Source organism: Protobothrops mucrosquamatus, unplaced genomic scaffold (assembly GCF_001527695.2).
Source record: "Protobothrops mucrosquamatus isolate PMUCROS unplaced genomic scaffold, P.Mucros_1.0 scaffold1207, whole genome shotgun sequence".
NCBI lineage: Eukaryota > Metazoa > Chordata > Lepidosauria > Squamata > Viperidae > Protobothrops > Protobothrops mucrosquamatus.
The window spans coordinates 119,293-134,268 of record NW_015387417.1 but is presented as its reverse complement, the minus strand read 5'-3'; the positions used below and the strand labels follow the sequence as shown (position 1 = coordinate 134,268).

At 41.6% G+C, this 14,976-nt stretch overlaps 1 protein-coding gene across 1 annotated transcript in view; it reads right to left on the bottom strand.

Moving 5' to 3' along the window:
* Positions 1-14,976, bottom strand: part of LOC107291867 (protein CEPU-1-like) — a 131,037-nt gene that overhangs the window by 105,708 nt on the left and 10,353 nt on the right. The window contains exon 4 of the mRNA XM_029285029.1: positions 14,680-14,912. Coding sequence (XP_029140862.1) covers positions 14,680-14,912 — 233 coding nt within the window. The remainder of the gene's footprint in view (positions 1-14,679; positions 14,913-14,976) is intronic.

Below are 14,976 nucleotides of genomic sequence, written 5' to 3'. Positions count from 1 at the left end.
TAGATAGATAGATAGATGGATGGATGGATGGATGGATGGATGGATGGATGGATGGATGGATGGATGGATGGATGGATAGATAGATAGATAGATAGATAGATAGATAGATAGATAGATAGATAGATAGATAGATAGATAGATAGATAGATAGATAGATAGATAGATAGATAGATAGATAGATAGATAGATAGATAGATAGTAAGTATAGAAAGACACTGTGATTTGTAAGATGAGAACTCGGCAGCAACTTCAACTTATTTAATTGCCCCTTTTCTAACTTGTAGATTGGAGTGACCCAAGCATGAAATATCAAACCATGAATGGAAGTAAAAAGAGGACCGTATGAATTGACACCAGTCAGAGGAAACACTGCAAATCTCTATAGCACAGAAGAAAGAAATGAGGATGGTAGACCATTGAGAGCCAGAATGGGAAAGTCACCAGTAGATACAGATAGTCTTCAACTTATAACAGTTCATTTAGTGACCATTCAAGCTACGACACTGAAAAAAGGGACTTATGACCATTTTTCACACTTACGACCATTGCATTGCAGCATCCCCCTTGGTCATGGGATCAAAATTTGGATGCTTTGCAAATTGGTTCATGTTTATGACGGTCGCAGCGTCCCCTGGGGCCATGTGATCCCCTTTTGTGACCTTCTGACAACAAAGTCAATGGGGAAGCCAGACTCACTTAAGAACTGCGACACTAACTTAACAACTGCAGTGATTCACTTAACAATTGTGGCAAGAAAGGTCATAAAATAAGGCCATACTCACTTAACAAATGTTTCACTTAGCAACAGAAATTTTGGGCTCAACTGTGGTCATAAGTCGAGGCTTGACTCACTGTATTGAGCAAGAGACATCTGTCTGACAGCTGTCCACAAATCAGCTTGTGCAAATCAGATGTTCCTGTTTCACACATGGTTCAATAACTTGGCTTCCTTTCATTATTTTGCCTAGCTTATTCTCTATATAATTTTTATTGAAACTTTTAAACAAAAAGATAAAGACAAATACAAAATAACACAAAAAACGGAAGAACAAAAAAAGAAAAAGAACGCAAAGAGAAACCAAAAGGTCAGGAAAAGAAATACGAGTTGAAGAAAAATAGAAAAGAAAGAGAGAGAGAAAAAGTATTAAAAAATTGGCTTCTCATATTCTTCACAGCCGTTATAAATGCTAATATATTTTAACCTCTCTCTCTAAAATTACATCATATTACTCTTCTTTCTATAATCTCTCCTACCTAATCATCAAAAGCATAAATCACAAGTTGATTTTTACAGTCCAGAAGACCCTTGCAGTCGGCCAATAAACATAGATCATGTCTCTTCTCTAATCAAAGACGTCAATTTATCCATTTCAGCATACCTAATTCTGATTTTGCTAGGGAGAGGAAAAGCCTATGACATTTTATTGCTTGGACAAAGGTGAAACCCTGAATTACCATCTTTAAAAACTTGTCATGCCCTTTGGGGGCTGTGCTTCTCAACTTGACAAGTTTAAGATGTGTGGACTTCAACTCCCAGAATTCTTCAACCAAGCCTTGCTAGCTGGAGAATTTTGGGAGCTGAACTCCACGCATCCTAAAGCATGTTAGCTAGGGAATTCTGGGAGTTAACGTCCAGACTCCTTAAAGCATGCTGGCTAGGATATTCTAGGAATTGAAATCCACACATTTTAAAGTATGTTAGCTGGGGAATTCTTGGAAATGAAGTCAACACCTCCGAAAGTATGATAGTTAGGGAATTCTGGAAGTTGAGGTCTACACACCCCTGAAAAGCATGCTGGCTGGGGAATTTGAGGAATTGAAATCCACACATCTTAAAACAAACTAGCTGGGAATTTTGGGAGTCCTTAAAGCATGCTGGCTAAGGAATTCTGGGAATTGAAGTCCATATCCCTTGATGCTTGAGGTGGCTGGATGGAGTCACTGAAGCAGTAGGAGTGAGCTTAAATGGACTCCAGAAGATGGTAGAGGACAGGAAGACCTGGAGGAACGTTGTCCATGGGGTCGCGATGGGTCGGACACGACTTCGCAACTAACAACAACAACAACAACAATCCCTTGATGCATCTGGCTAGGGAATTCTGGGAGTTGAAGTCAATACATCTTAAAGCATGCTAGCTGGGGAATTCTGGGAGTCCACACATCTTAAAGTTGCCAAGGTTGAAAAACACTGATTTAGGAACTTTCAGCTGCTGCAGCTGCTTCACTCTGGCTCATAATTCTCCCAAAAGGGGTGATGGCTGAGGAATTCTGGGAGTTGAAGTCCACAAGTCATAAAAGGGCCAAGTTTGAAGACCCCTGTTATAAACGTTTGTCACACCCCACCTCTCTGGTACTGGAAACTCACCCCCTCTAAATAGCCCATTCTTGGGTGCTTTGATTGGCAGGAGGTCCTTGCAACTTTAAAGGCAAAGGAATATTTAACTAAAGATCTTCAGTTCTTCTGCAGCCCTCCTGTGCTATATCATTAAACCGAATCTATTGTTCCTGATATCCTCCCAGTTATCCAAGAAAATGCATTTGCCTCTGACTCTCCCACCAGATGCAGGTGATAGATTAGCAGTGACAACTCTGCCCTCTGGAGGCAGCTGCCGACTGCATTTGATAAAAACCGACAACCTAACAAACTAGCCACAACTCGGAAAGTCTCTCCTGAGTCCCTCCGGTCTGTTTCCTTTGACAATGGATAGACTGCAAGGGCAAAGAGGAAATTTACCGGGTCTTTTTTAAATTATTACTATTGAAGGAGTTCTTTTTCCCGTTCGAACAATATTGCAGCTCAGCGTCGTATTTGAAGAAACCATTTCCTGCATTAGATTTACAGATGCAGAATTGTCACTCCGCTGAGACAACGGTTGACAGGGCTGTCAAGGTCTGGGCTGCTTTATTTCTCCAACTGGACTGAGAGTCAAAGATAAAAGATGAATTCGCACTGTCAGATTCTCAACTCTATGCCTGGAGTACCCCAGTACAGGTAGCCCTTGAGTTATAACCACAATGAAGCCCAAAATTTATGTTGCTAAGTGAAACATTTGTTAAGTGAGTTTTGGATGCTCAAGTCCAAAGAGGAAACCAGAAGGGGAATGGACTCATGGGAACAACAACAACCACCACAACAAAAAGATCTACTATCTATGCAGATCTACGCAGAACACATTTAGCTAGGAAAAGCTTCGGAGAAAGTTGGAGGCATCTTCTCTGGAACATCGGCAGACACCCCAAACCAAACCTTTCCCTCCCAATTTCTCTCAAAACTTCTTCATTGCAGCAAGTGAGTAGGATTTTAGAGTTTCCTTGCTTTACCTGAGCCACAGAGTTGTGTTATGGGAGCAGACAGGTAATTAACTATCAAACAATGGCCAGGATTTAAAAGATTAACTGGGACACAGAAGAAATGGGAAATCTCATTTGGACCAGACAAAAGTGGTTGGGAGTGATTATTTGTTTCAGCACAAAAGAAAGGACCAGATAGCCTAAAGAAGCTGATAAGAAGCCGAAAAGCCAAATATCTCTCAAATTCTTCTTCTTCTTTTTTTTTTTTTTTTTAAAAAAATACCCTTTTTCTTCCTTCCATCGTTTTTTTTTTATCATGCAAATGCTTGTGTCTAAGTGAGATTAAGGACTGGGGTTCTTCACAAAGTCCATTTTCATCAGCCCTGAGATAAGGTGGACTTTTTCTTAATCTCTTCTACAAGATGAGAATATTTTGCAGCACAGGAACAAATACAAATCTCATTTGGCCTCTTCCTTTGCTTATTTTAGAATACACCTATCGGAGAAAGGCCCTCTTTCCATAACTTTAAATATACCGTATATCAGGGGTGTCAAACTCAATTTCACTGAGGGCCGCATCAGCATTGTGGTTGCCTTTGGTGTGTGTGTGTTGTGGCCAGAGTGGGTGTGGCCTACTGGGTGGGCGTGGCCAGTTCTACATCATTCGCGTCAAGGGTGCCTATGGGGGCCTGGGCAGGAGTGGGACAGATCTGAGGGTCTCTGGCAGAAGGGGGTGGGACCGGGGAAAGTGCCAAGGCATGGTCCACCGGGGCAAGTGCCAAGATGGCCACCACAAAATTGTACATTGGCTCCCAGCTGGCCTGGGCCAGGGCCAAGACAGCGGGGGCCGTTCCCTCACTGTTTCCAGGATGGCTTCGTGGGCCACATGAAACCACTTCGCGGGCCGCATCCGGCCCCCAGGCCTTGTGTTTGACATGTCTGTCGTATATGCTCGGATAGAAGCTGATCTGTGGATAAGAGGACGCGTGAGATTTTAAGCAAACTGTCATGAAAAATGTGCTACCCAAATAGTCAAGCCTTGAGAATTTTTGAATGTTTTAATTTTCACAGTTGGCTTATCTGTGAGTAATCCACAGATTACCCATTTTTCATGATAGTTTGGTTAAAAATACAGGGGTCAGTTGATCCAGAGATAGGCTTATCTATGAGTTATTAGAGCTGAAGAAGCTTCTTGGATGAGAAGCAAAACCTCTTCAAAGAAAAATAAGGAAGACCAGTTGCCTTGTGAAAAAGCACCTTTGGGATAAATATGACCTGGATGACTGAGAATCTCCATAGATTTGAGTGTTTTTAATTTGTTCTGGTCTTTGACTGTAATAAACATTGACTTCATTTGAGTATATATGGGCTATATGGGCACTTAAAATAAGGCAAGAAACTGTATATCAGGATTCTTGAGGGCTCTGCCTTGAATTTGATTTTAAACTGTAGGCTTCTTGATAGCCTACAGTAAGATAATTTTGTGGTACTCTGTTTCTTCTTCATCCCCAGAACTGCATACTATTTAGCTTGCATAAATGTCTGGAGAAGCTGAACATGCTATAGTGGCAGTTTGATTGCCCTTAATGAAGGAATTGTCCATTGGTAATTTTGTTTGTTTGTTTTTTTCATCTGAAGGAGTTTGTGCTTTTCTAAGAAAGTTTTGTCCTTGTAGGATGTCTTCAGCTCTATCATCATACTTTTTCTCTCAGGCTCTTGCACACAAACTCAAGTGATCTCCACTTATCTAAGGTCAGCTCGCTTATTGATCAACCATCAACTCTACTTTCTTGTTATTTATCAGTAATCTATAGCTGAACACTTTGATCGTGCTGAAATCAATATGTGTAATGGGCTGTGAGAATAACCTTGGGAGACAGGAGGAAGAGTCGCAGACAATAAACAAAATCTGAATGCAAGGGAGGGGTGGGAGATGGAGAAAGCCTCTCTGAAGGAGATTCTTCCTCGTTCTCTGGAACATAAAGGTAGAGGAGGGGGATAAACAGATGGCTAGGGGCTATTTTGATGAATATCTGCTCACATCAGTGGCTGTTGTAAATGATAAAGCTTCCCATGCTGCCAAATAGTAAATCTAAAAGATGAGGATGAGTTGAGATGTCATACCCTTTATGCTCTGCTATTTGAAAATTGGGTATATTTCTGCAAGATGCTTTTAATATTTCTCCCTTTACAGGCTCACCCCCAAGTCCCTGAACTGTGGCAACTAACTGTATTTGTGTAATACTGCACCACTGCTTTTTGGAAGAATATTTACACTATTCTTAAGATAACTGATATATCATTATTTCAAGAATGAGACCATGAGCTAAAGATAAAGTTTTTGCTTTTCAGAATGCACCAGTCTACTTTTCCTTGAATTGTTCACGCACATGCACACACACACACACACACTACATAAATTGGGCACAGAGTATATAATTTTTCACTGTAGATGTTAAGCATAGAAATATCTCAAATTGCTCTGGCTCTTGGCACCTGTGGCTGAGTTTGCACAATCAATTTAACATGGTGTTTCTTTTTAAAGTAATCCATTGAACATTACTTGAACCATAGATTGGATTGAATAGATTGGATTTACACAAGACTTTAAACCATTAAACAACAATAACAAAAATCACCTTAGCCAGCTAAAACTAGTCAAATATCATATATTACTAGTCTGCAGCTCACTTGATTAAGGGTGGTGAACAAATCAGCCAATCTCAGGGAACAGCCTGGCCGTAGCCAGCATCGTCATCCTGTAGAAAATCCTCATTCAATTCTAGTCAAGACTGACGAAGGTATACTAAACCTTGGGGAAAATCTGCCATTGTTGTGTAGACAGAAGTTGAACTAAACAAAGCTCTTTGTGACTTTGTAGGACAACTTCTGCTGCAACACTATTCAGAGCCATTTATGCAGCCAAAACATAAGGAAAACACATTTATGTGAACATCTTATGCAGTCCTATAATTCCACATCTTGTTCCTCAGCCTTGTAGGAGATGACCAGGCTAAGCCCGAGGGAAGGATCAAGCACATCATTAGTCTTGAGCCATGGTGGCACAGTGGTTAGAATGCAATATTGCAGGGTAATTCTACCCACAGCCAGGAGTTCGATCATGATTGGCTCAAGGTTGATTCGCCTTTTCATCCTTCCGAGATCAGTAAAATGAGAACCCAGATTATTGGAGGCAATATGCTGACTTATGTAAACTACTTAGAGAGGGCTGTAAACCACTGTGGAGCAGTATATAAGTTTAAGTGCTATTGCTATTGCTTCACACCCACAAGAGATCTAAGTCCCACACACCTTGCATTCTGTTGACTCTTATCTACCGCCAATTGGCTTTAACTGTTAGTAGTTCAGATTCTTATAGAGAGTGTTAGCACAATACAGTATAATAAATGTACTGTTAGTACAAATGAACACAATAAATCTGTATTCATTTGAACTGCCTGGCTTACTGATTTATTGCACCTGACAAGCATTCAAGTTTAAGCTCACAAGTGTCAAAATTCAAACCAATAACAAATCTGTGTGAATAACTGTGTAAAAAAAACAATAAAATATGTCACTGCTGTGGGTCACCAGCTAAAATAGCCATCCTTTTTTTCCTTAATCCCCTGCAGAATGAAGTGGTTATGTGCCCTGTTATTGTTGGATGGCTATTCAAGGAAAGTAGGTAAATTTGATAGCACTAAAATGTCTGTTGTGCTTGTGACTTCCCAACCCCCTTAAATTCAAGGGGAAAAAAAAAGACACAGTGCCTCTCCTGCTTCTGGTGGCCATGAATGGAGTGGTAAAAGAGGGTGAAGAATAACATCTCCCCTCAAATATACTTGCACTGAAGAATCGTGCAGGGAACAGCCGGTTATTTCATCCACAGCAGATGGTGAGGAATATTTTCGGAACCATGAAAGATTATTATCAGACAATTATGTTCCCCCACCCCTACATCTTTCACTGAAAAAGACAAATATCACTTTGTAAATATCACTACCAGATATTGCAAAGGAAAGAGATAAAGCAGTGCCTATGTTCGGACACGACTTCGCAATTAACAACAACAACAAATGTTACAATGAATATATATTATGTATTGTTTTGGAAATGAAACAGGGTTCCCGCAGGGTAGTTTTTATAATAATAATAATAATAATAATAATAATAATAATAATAATAATAACGACGACGACGATGATGATTATTTTATTTATTTATTTATTATTTAGATTTATATCCCGCCCTTCTCCTCGTAGGACTCAGGGCGGCTGACAATCAATTAAAATACATAGATAACAATACAGGTTTAAAATTAATTAAAAGAAATATTAAAGATTGTCCAATTTAAAATATTGATTAAAACCCCTCTAAAAATTACCCTAGGCCAGTCCTGCAAGCTGGAATAACCAAGTCTTGAGGGCGCGGCGAAAGGAAGGGAGATCAGGGATAACCCTGATCTCTGGGGGCAGTTCATTCCAGAGGATGGGAGCTCCCACAGAGAAGGCCCTCCCCCTTGGGGTCGCCAGCCGGCACTGTCTGGCCGACGGCACCCTGAGGAGACCCACTCTATGGGAGCGTACAGGTCGATGGGAGGTAATCTGCGGCAGGAGGCGGTCTCGAAGGTATCCGGGTCCGATGCCATGGAGCGCTTTAAAGATGATAGTCAGCACCTTGAAGCGCACNGGAGGAAGAGTCGCAGACAATAAACAAAATCTGAATGCAAGGGAGGGGTGGGAGATGGAGAAAGCCTCTCTGAAGGAGATTCTTCCTCGTTCTCTGGAACATAAAGGTAGAGGAGGGGGATAAACAGATGGCTAGGGGCTATTTTGATGAATATCTGCTCACATCAGTGGCTGTTGTAAATGATAAAGCTTCCCATGCTACCAAATAGTAAATCTAAAAGATGAGGATGAGTTGAGATGTCATACCCTTTATGCTCTGCTATTTGAAAATTGGGTATATTTCTGCAAAATGCTTTTAATATTTCTCCCTTTACAGGCTCACCCCCAAGTCCCTGAACTGTGGCAACTAACTGTATTTGTGTAATACTGTACCACTGCTTTTTGGAAGAATATTTACACTATTCTTAAGATAACTGATATATCATTATTTCAAGAATGAGACCATGAGCTAAAGATAAAGTTTTTGCTTTTCAGAATGCACCAGTCTACTTTTCCTTGAATTGTTCACACACATGCATGCGCGCACACACACACACACACTACATAAATTGGGCACAGAGTATATAATTTTTCATTGTAGATGTTAAGCATAGAAATATCTCAAATTGCTCTGGCTCTTGGCACCTGTGGCTGAGTTTGCACAATCAATTTAACATGGTGTTTCTTTTTAAAGTAATCCATTGAACATTACTTGAACCATAGATTGGATTGAATAGATTGGATTTACACAATACTTTAAACCATTAAACAACAATAACAAAAATCACCTTAGCCAGCTAAAACTAGTCAAATATAGCACATCATATATTACTAGTCTGCAGCTCACTTGATTAAGGGTGGTGAACAAACCAGCCAATCTCAGGGAACAGCCTGGCCGTAGCCAGCATCGTCATCCTGTGGAAAATCCCTCATTCAATTCTAGTCAAGACTGACGAAGGTATACTAAACCTTGGGAAAAATCTGCCATTGTTGTGTAGACAGAAGTTGAACTAAACGAAGCTCTTTGTGACTTTGTAGGACAACTTCTGCTGCAACACTATTCAGAGCTATTTATGTAGCCAAAACATAAGGAAAACAAATTTATGTAAACATCTTATGCAGTCCTATAATTCCACATCTTGTTTCTGAGCCTTGTAGGAGATGACCAGGCTAAGCCCGAGGGAAGGATCAAGCACATCATTAGTCTTGAGCCATGGTGGCACAGTGGTTAGAATGCAATATTGCAGGGTAATTCTACCCACAGCCAGGAGTTCGATCATGATTGGCTCAAGGTTGATTCGCCTTTTCATCCTTCCGAGATCAGTAAAATGAGAACCCAGATTATTGGAGGCAATATGCTGACTTATGTAAACTACTTAGAGAGGGCTGTAAACCACTGTGGAGCAGTATAGAAGTTTAAGTGCTATTGCTATTGCTTCACGCCCACAAGAGATCTAAGTCCCACCCACCTTGCATTCTGTTGACTCTTATCTACCGCCAATTGGCTTTAACCATTAGTAGTTCAGATTCTTATAGAGAGTGTTAGCACAATACAGTATAATAAATGTACTGTTAGTACAAATGAACACAATAAATCTGTATTCATTTGAACTGCCTGGCTTCCTGATTTATTGCACCTGACAAGCATTCAGGTTAAGCTCACAAGTGTCAAAATTCAAACCAATAACAAATCTGTGTGAATAACTGTGTAAAAATAACAATAAAATATGTCACTGCTGCGGGTCACCAGCTAAAATAGCCATCATTTCTTTCCTTAATCCCCTGCAGAATGAAGTGGTTATGTGCCCTGTTATTGTTGGATGGCTATTCAAGGAAAGTAGGTAAATTTGATAGCATTAAAATGTCTGTTGTGCTTGTGACTTCCCAACCCCCTTAAATTCAAGGGGGAAAAAAAAGACACAGCGCCTCTCCTGCTTCTGGTGGCCATGAATGGAGTGGTAAAAGAGGGCGAAGAATAACATCTCCCCTCAAATATACTTGCACTGAGGAATCGTGCAGGGAACAGCCTGTTATTTCATCCACAGCAGATGGTGAGGAATATTTTCGGAACCATGAAAGATTATTATCAGACAATTATGTTCCCCCACCCCTACATCTTTCACTGAAAAAGACAAATATCACTTTGTAAATATCACTACCAGATATTGCAAAGGAAAGAGATAAAGCAGTGCCTATGTTCGGACACGACTTCGCAATTAACAACAACAACAAATGTTACAATGAATATATATTATGTATTGTTTTGGAAATGAAACAGGGTTCCCGCAGGGTAGTTTTTATATAATAATAATAATAATAATAATAATAATAATAATAATAATAATAATAATAATAATAATAATGATGATGATGATGATGATGATGATGATGATGATGATGATGATGATGATGATGATGATGATGATGATGATGATGATGGAAGGGACCTTGGAGGTCATCTAGTCCAACCCCCTGCTCAGGCAAGAAACCCTACACCATTTTGGACAGATGGCTGTCCAGTCTCTTCTTAAAAACTTCCAGTGTTGGAGCAGTCACCGCTTCTGGAGGCAGGTTGTTCCTCTGGTTAATTGTTCTAACTGTCAGGAAGTTTCTCCTTAGTTCCAGGATGCTTCTCTCCTTGTTTAGTTTCCATCCATTGCTTCTTGTCCTGCCTTCAGGCGCCTTGGAGAATAGCTTGACTCCCTCTTCTTTGTGGCAGCCCCTGAGATATTGGAACACTGCTATCATGTCCCCCCTTGTCCTTCTCTTCGTTAAACTAGACATACCCAATTCTAACAACCGTTCTTCACATGTTTTAGCCTCCAGTCCCCTGATCATCTTTGATGCTCTTCTCTGTACTCTTTCTAGAGTCTCAACATGCTCTCTACATGGGGCTCCCCTTGAGGAGCACCCGGAGGCTCCAGCTAGTCCAAAATGCGGCCGGCCGGGCGGTGTTGGGAGGGACTCGTCGCTCCCATGTAACACCGCTGCTGCGCGAGCTGCATTGGCTGCCGGTGGCCTTCCGGGTGCGCTTCAAGGTGCTGACCATCATCTTTAAAGCGCTCCATGGCATCGGACCTGGATATCTTCGAAACCGCCTCCTGCCGCAGATTACCTCCCATCGGCCTGTACGCTCCCACAGGGTGGGTCTCCTCAGGGTGCCGTCGGCCAGACAGTGCCGGCTGGCGACCCCAAGGGGGAGGGCCTTCTCTGTGGGAGCTCCCACCCTCTGGAATGAACTACCCCCAGAGATCAGGGTGATCCCTGATCTCCCTTCCTTCCGCCGCGCCCTNCTTCCCACCAAAGTGGTACCTATTTCTCTACTCGCATTTTCATGCTTTCGAACTGCTAGGTGGGCAGGAGCTGGAGCAAGGACAGGAGCTCACTCCATCACATAGTGCTTGGGTCTCAAACTATCAGTCTTCCAGTTGACAAGCCCAGCATCTTAACGGCTAGGCCACTGTGCCCCCTAACAATCCTCAATTTGACATATGTGTCTGATGCAGAATACATGTTAAAAAGTTTGGCCTAAGGTAATACAAGGCTTGGGATTTTACACTGTACTAAAGGCTAGTTAGCTGTGGTGGAATGTAGTCTGGATTCCCAGGAGGGAGGGGCTGCATTTCAGAGGACCAAGACAGAGCAAAGTTTAGACAGTTTGGCTGGTCATTAAAGCTTTTCCCCAGAGATTTTCAGAGCACATCTCTAACAATGCAAGTAGCTGCATTCATTTGGCAACATTTCTCTCAATGGGGCAAAGAACAACAAATAAAACTGTCTTTCTGGTCTTTGTAGCCTGAAATTTATTCGTCCATCTGTTATTGAGCACAGCACAATTAGATAAGTTGTGCGGCACCTGAGACAACGGTTTGGAAATGCCTGGAAGATTTGTGAACTCTGCCATTAAAACGAAAACAAAAAAAAACTATCTTAGTAAATTAAATAGTTATGATTTTTTTATGGTTCCACAGTTGTTGTTTTTTCAGTCTGCTTCAGAGATGGCCGCAATTTATTTACAAGATGTCGAAAGCCACATACGAACATACCTTTCCTAGGTATTACAATATTCTGAATGCTCCCAGTTCCAATTAACTTCAAAGTCAAGCAAAAGCAACTTTCAGTCTAGATAACTAGTTACCCTCCTCCTTCAAAGAACAAGACCTTGTAATACCTTCCACTGACAGAACGTGTTGCTCTCTTGAGGAAACCATCTATCTTCCTTCCACAATTATTTATGAAGAGAAGAAAGTGAAATAATAAAACACTAAAACAACAAACAGACCCACGATTGATTTTAAATACCAGAGGTTCAGAAAGGATAGGTTAGTAATTACTACTCTCCAACTTCCATGATTTTTATAGCTTTGATTTTTTTTAATGTGATCAGCTTTGATGCATGAATTGCAAACAGATGCCCTAAGTTTGAAAGATAACAGAAAATGCCAAGATTGGAAACACATTTGTTAGTTGTTTCATGAGTACAAAGATGTATGCTTGGAGGAGAACATTTGCTCTATTTTTTTCTTGGTTGCTTTAAAAGGAAGGAAGGAAGGGGAGGAAGATGTTAGAAAAATGCTTGGGAATCATTGGTTGCTCAGTGACATACATGGTGTAGGAGACATCAAACTGAGCCTGAGGGAGAGGTCAAACACATGATCAGTCATGAGTCCCTGTGCATCCACAAGAGATCTGAGTCCAGCCCACTTGGAATTCCTTTCTTATCTCCTGCTCATTTCCCTTGACCGCTAGTAGTTCAGATTCTTGTAGAGAGCTTAAGCTTGCAATAAATCTTTATACTCATTTGAACTGCCAGAATCTCCTGATTTTCCCAACATATAGTCTAGCCCAGGGGTCTTCATACTTGGTCCTTTTATGACTTGTGGACTTCAACTCCCAGAATTCCTCAGCCAGGCACGCTGGCTGAAGAATTCTGGGAGTTGAAGTCCACAAGTCATAAAAGGGCCAAATTTGAAGACCCCTGGTCTAGCCTATTGGCTGCAGGTTAGCTCAGCCCAACTTGGTGTACAAAACCAACGTCTTTCTTAAGCCAGGTTGTTTCCAAACTGATGTATTCATCAGCATTTGAAAATTACCCCTAGTTGGAACACAAAGACTCAATTTCCTAGCTCTATTAAAGGGGCTACCAAGAAAAGCTCAAGAGAAATGATTGATGGTAAGGTAAGAAGAAATCCTTAGCCTAATCATCTTTGTCATCCTCACTGTCATCTCAGAATAACAAAATAACAAGAGTTGGAAAGGGACCTTGGAGGTCGTCTAGTCCAACCCCCTGCTCAAAAAGGGAAAACCCTTAAATCTCAAAACATTTCACAAATATTTAAACATTTCCTATTTGGAATGGGCAGGAATGAAACTTGGTCTATTCCACACAAGTAGATCCTCCTTCATTAACCACAGAAAAACTGAATCAGACCTAAATCTTACTGATCACAACAGGGGCAGGCAATCTTTAGAGACTGACACCCAATACTCTCTCTCTCTCTCTCTCTCTCTCTGTGTGTGTGTGTGTGTGTGTGTGTGTGTGTGTGTGTGCGTGTGTGTGCGTGTGTGTGAGAGAGAGAGAGGGAGGGAGAGAGAGAGAGAAGATTATTATTGGTGGAACAATATGGAAAAATAAGTAGAGCTTTTTTCACGCGCTTGGTTGATGGCAGGATTTTCTGCATGTTTCTGGATTTGTAGGAAATCTTGAAGGGAGGGCCCAGATTGTTGGGGGCAACATGCTCTGTAAACCACTTAGAGAGTGCTGTAAAGCACTATGAAGTGGTGTATAAGTCCAAGTGCTATTGCTAGTGCTATCCAGGGTTTAAATTTCTATGTTGAGCTGTACTATGACGTTCATGTGTGTGCTAGCAGAAACTAATGGGAACCTCCACTGCTAATGTTCTGGAAGTCGAGGTAACCCAAGGATATAAAATGGAGGTTGAGGAATGCATGTAACTATGAGACCTTTGGTAACTCACCCCTAATCTAGAAAAATGGTGGAACTAAGAAAAGATTGGGGATCCTAAGCCCATAGGACAAAGGATAGCTAGTTTCACAACTCTACAGTGAATACTTCTTTTACAGCAAGGGGCTTGTGGATAACAGCCGTGGGGAATCACAGTAATGCAGTTGAGCCAGGACCATAAATTTCAGCCTCCCCTTTTTTTGTCCACTGTGAAATATCTGGAGTTCAAACTGTTGTGATAGGTTTAGTTTTGCTTATCTACTTCTTGGCTCCCCAATGGTGGGAAATTATCCCTGAACTTCGATTTTTTGGGTTGCTCTGGAGACAAAAAAAAATAAAAAATTCTAAAACCATCTACGGCAGGGGTGTCAAACTGCAGCATGTGTCACGCAGAAACCATGCCCACCTCAGCTCCGGCAAGGGGAAAAAAGTCACGATAAGCCGCGACACGTCATGCGACACGGCGAGTTTGACACCATGGCCTGAAGGGCAACTACTCATCTGGTCAGAAGATTGCTGTGTTTTTCAGACTGCCACAAAAGGAGAACATCAACTACTCTGAATTCTACAAAGGGACATTAATTCCCCAGAGCTGCTGCAGCAGCAGCTGGAGCACTAAATGTCATAGGCGCGTTTGATCTTTATTTGAAGGCTCCTTGTCATATTCCAGAGTGTGACACCTTCTTGGATTGTGCATCTGAAGTCTTCCCTCCAGGGTGGAGCTGACCAGAGCAAGCGTCTCCCACAAAGCCTTACCTTGCACAATGAGATGGACCCGCGAGGTTTTGGGGTGATTGTCCGTCTGTACTGAGCATGTATAAGGTCCCTCGTCATACACATCCACGTCATTTATCCGGATGGCATAATGGGTTTTGGTGTTGGCAATAAGCTCCACTCGGGGGTCCAAACACCACTTGTCATTGCCCGCGTAAAGAATACTGCTGCGGTTCAGCCAAGCTACCCGCGTCACTCGATTATCCACAATGCATCTGAAAAAGAAAGAAGGAGAGAGAGGGAGGCAGGGATTAGAATCTGTAAAGGAGTCTTCTAAAG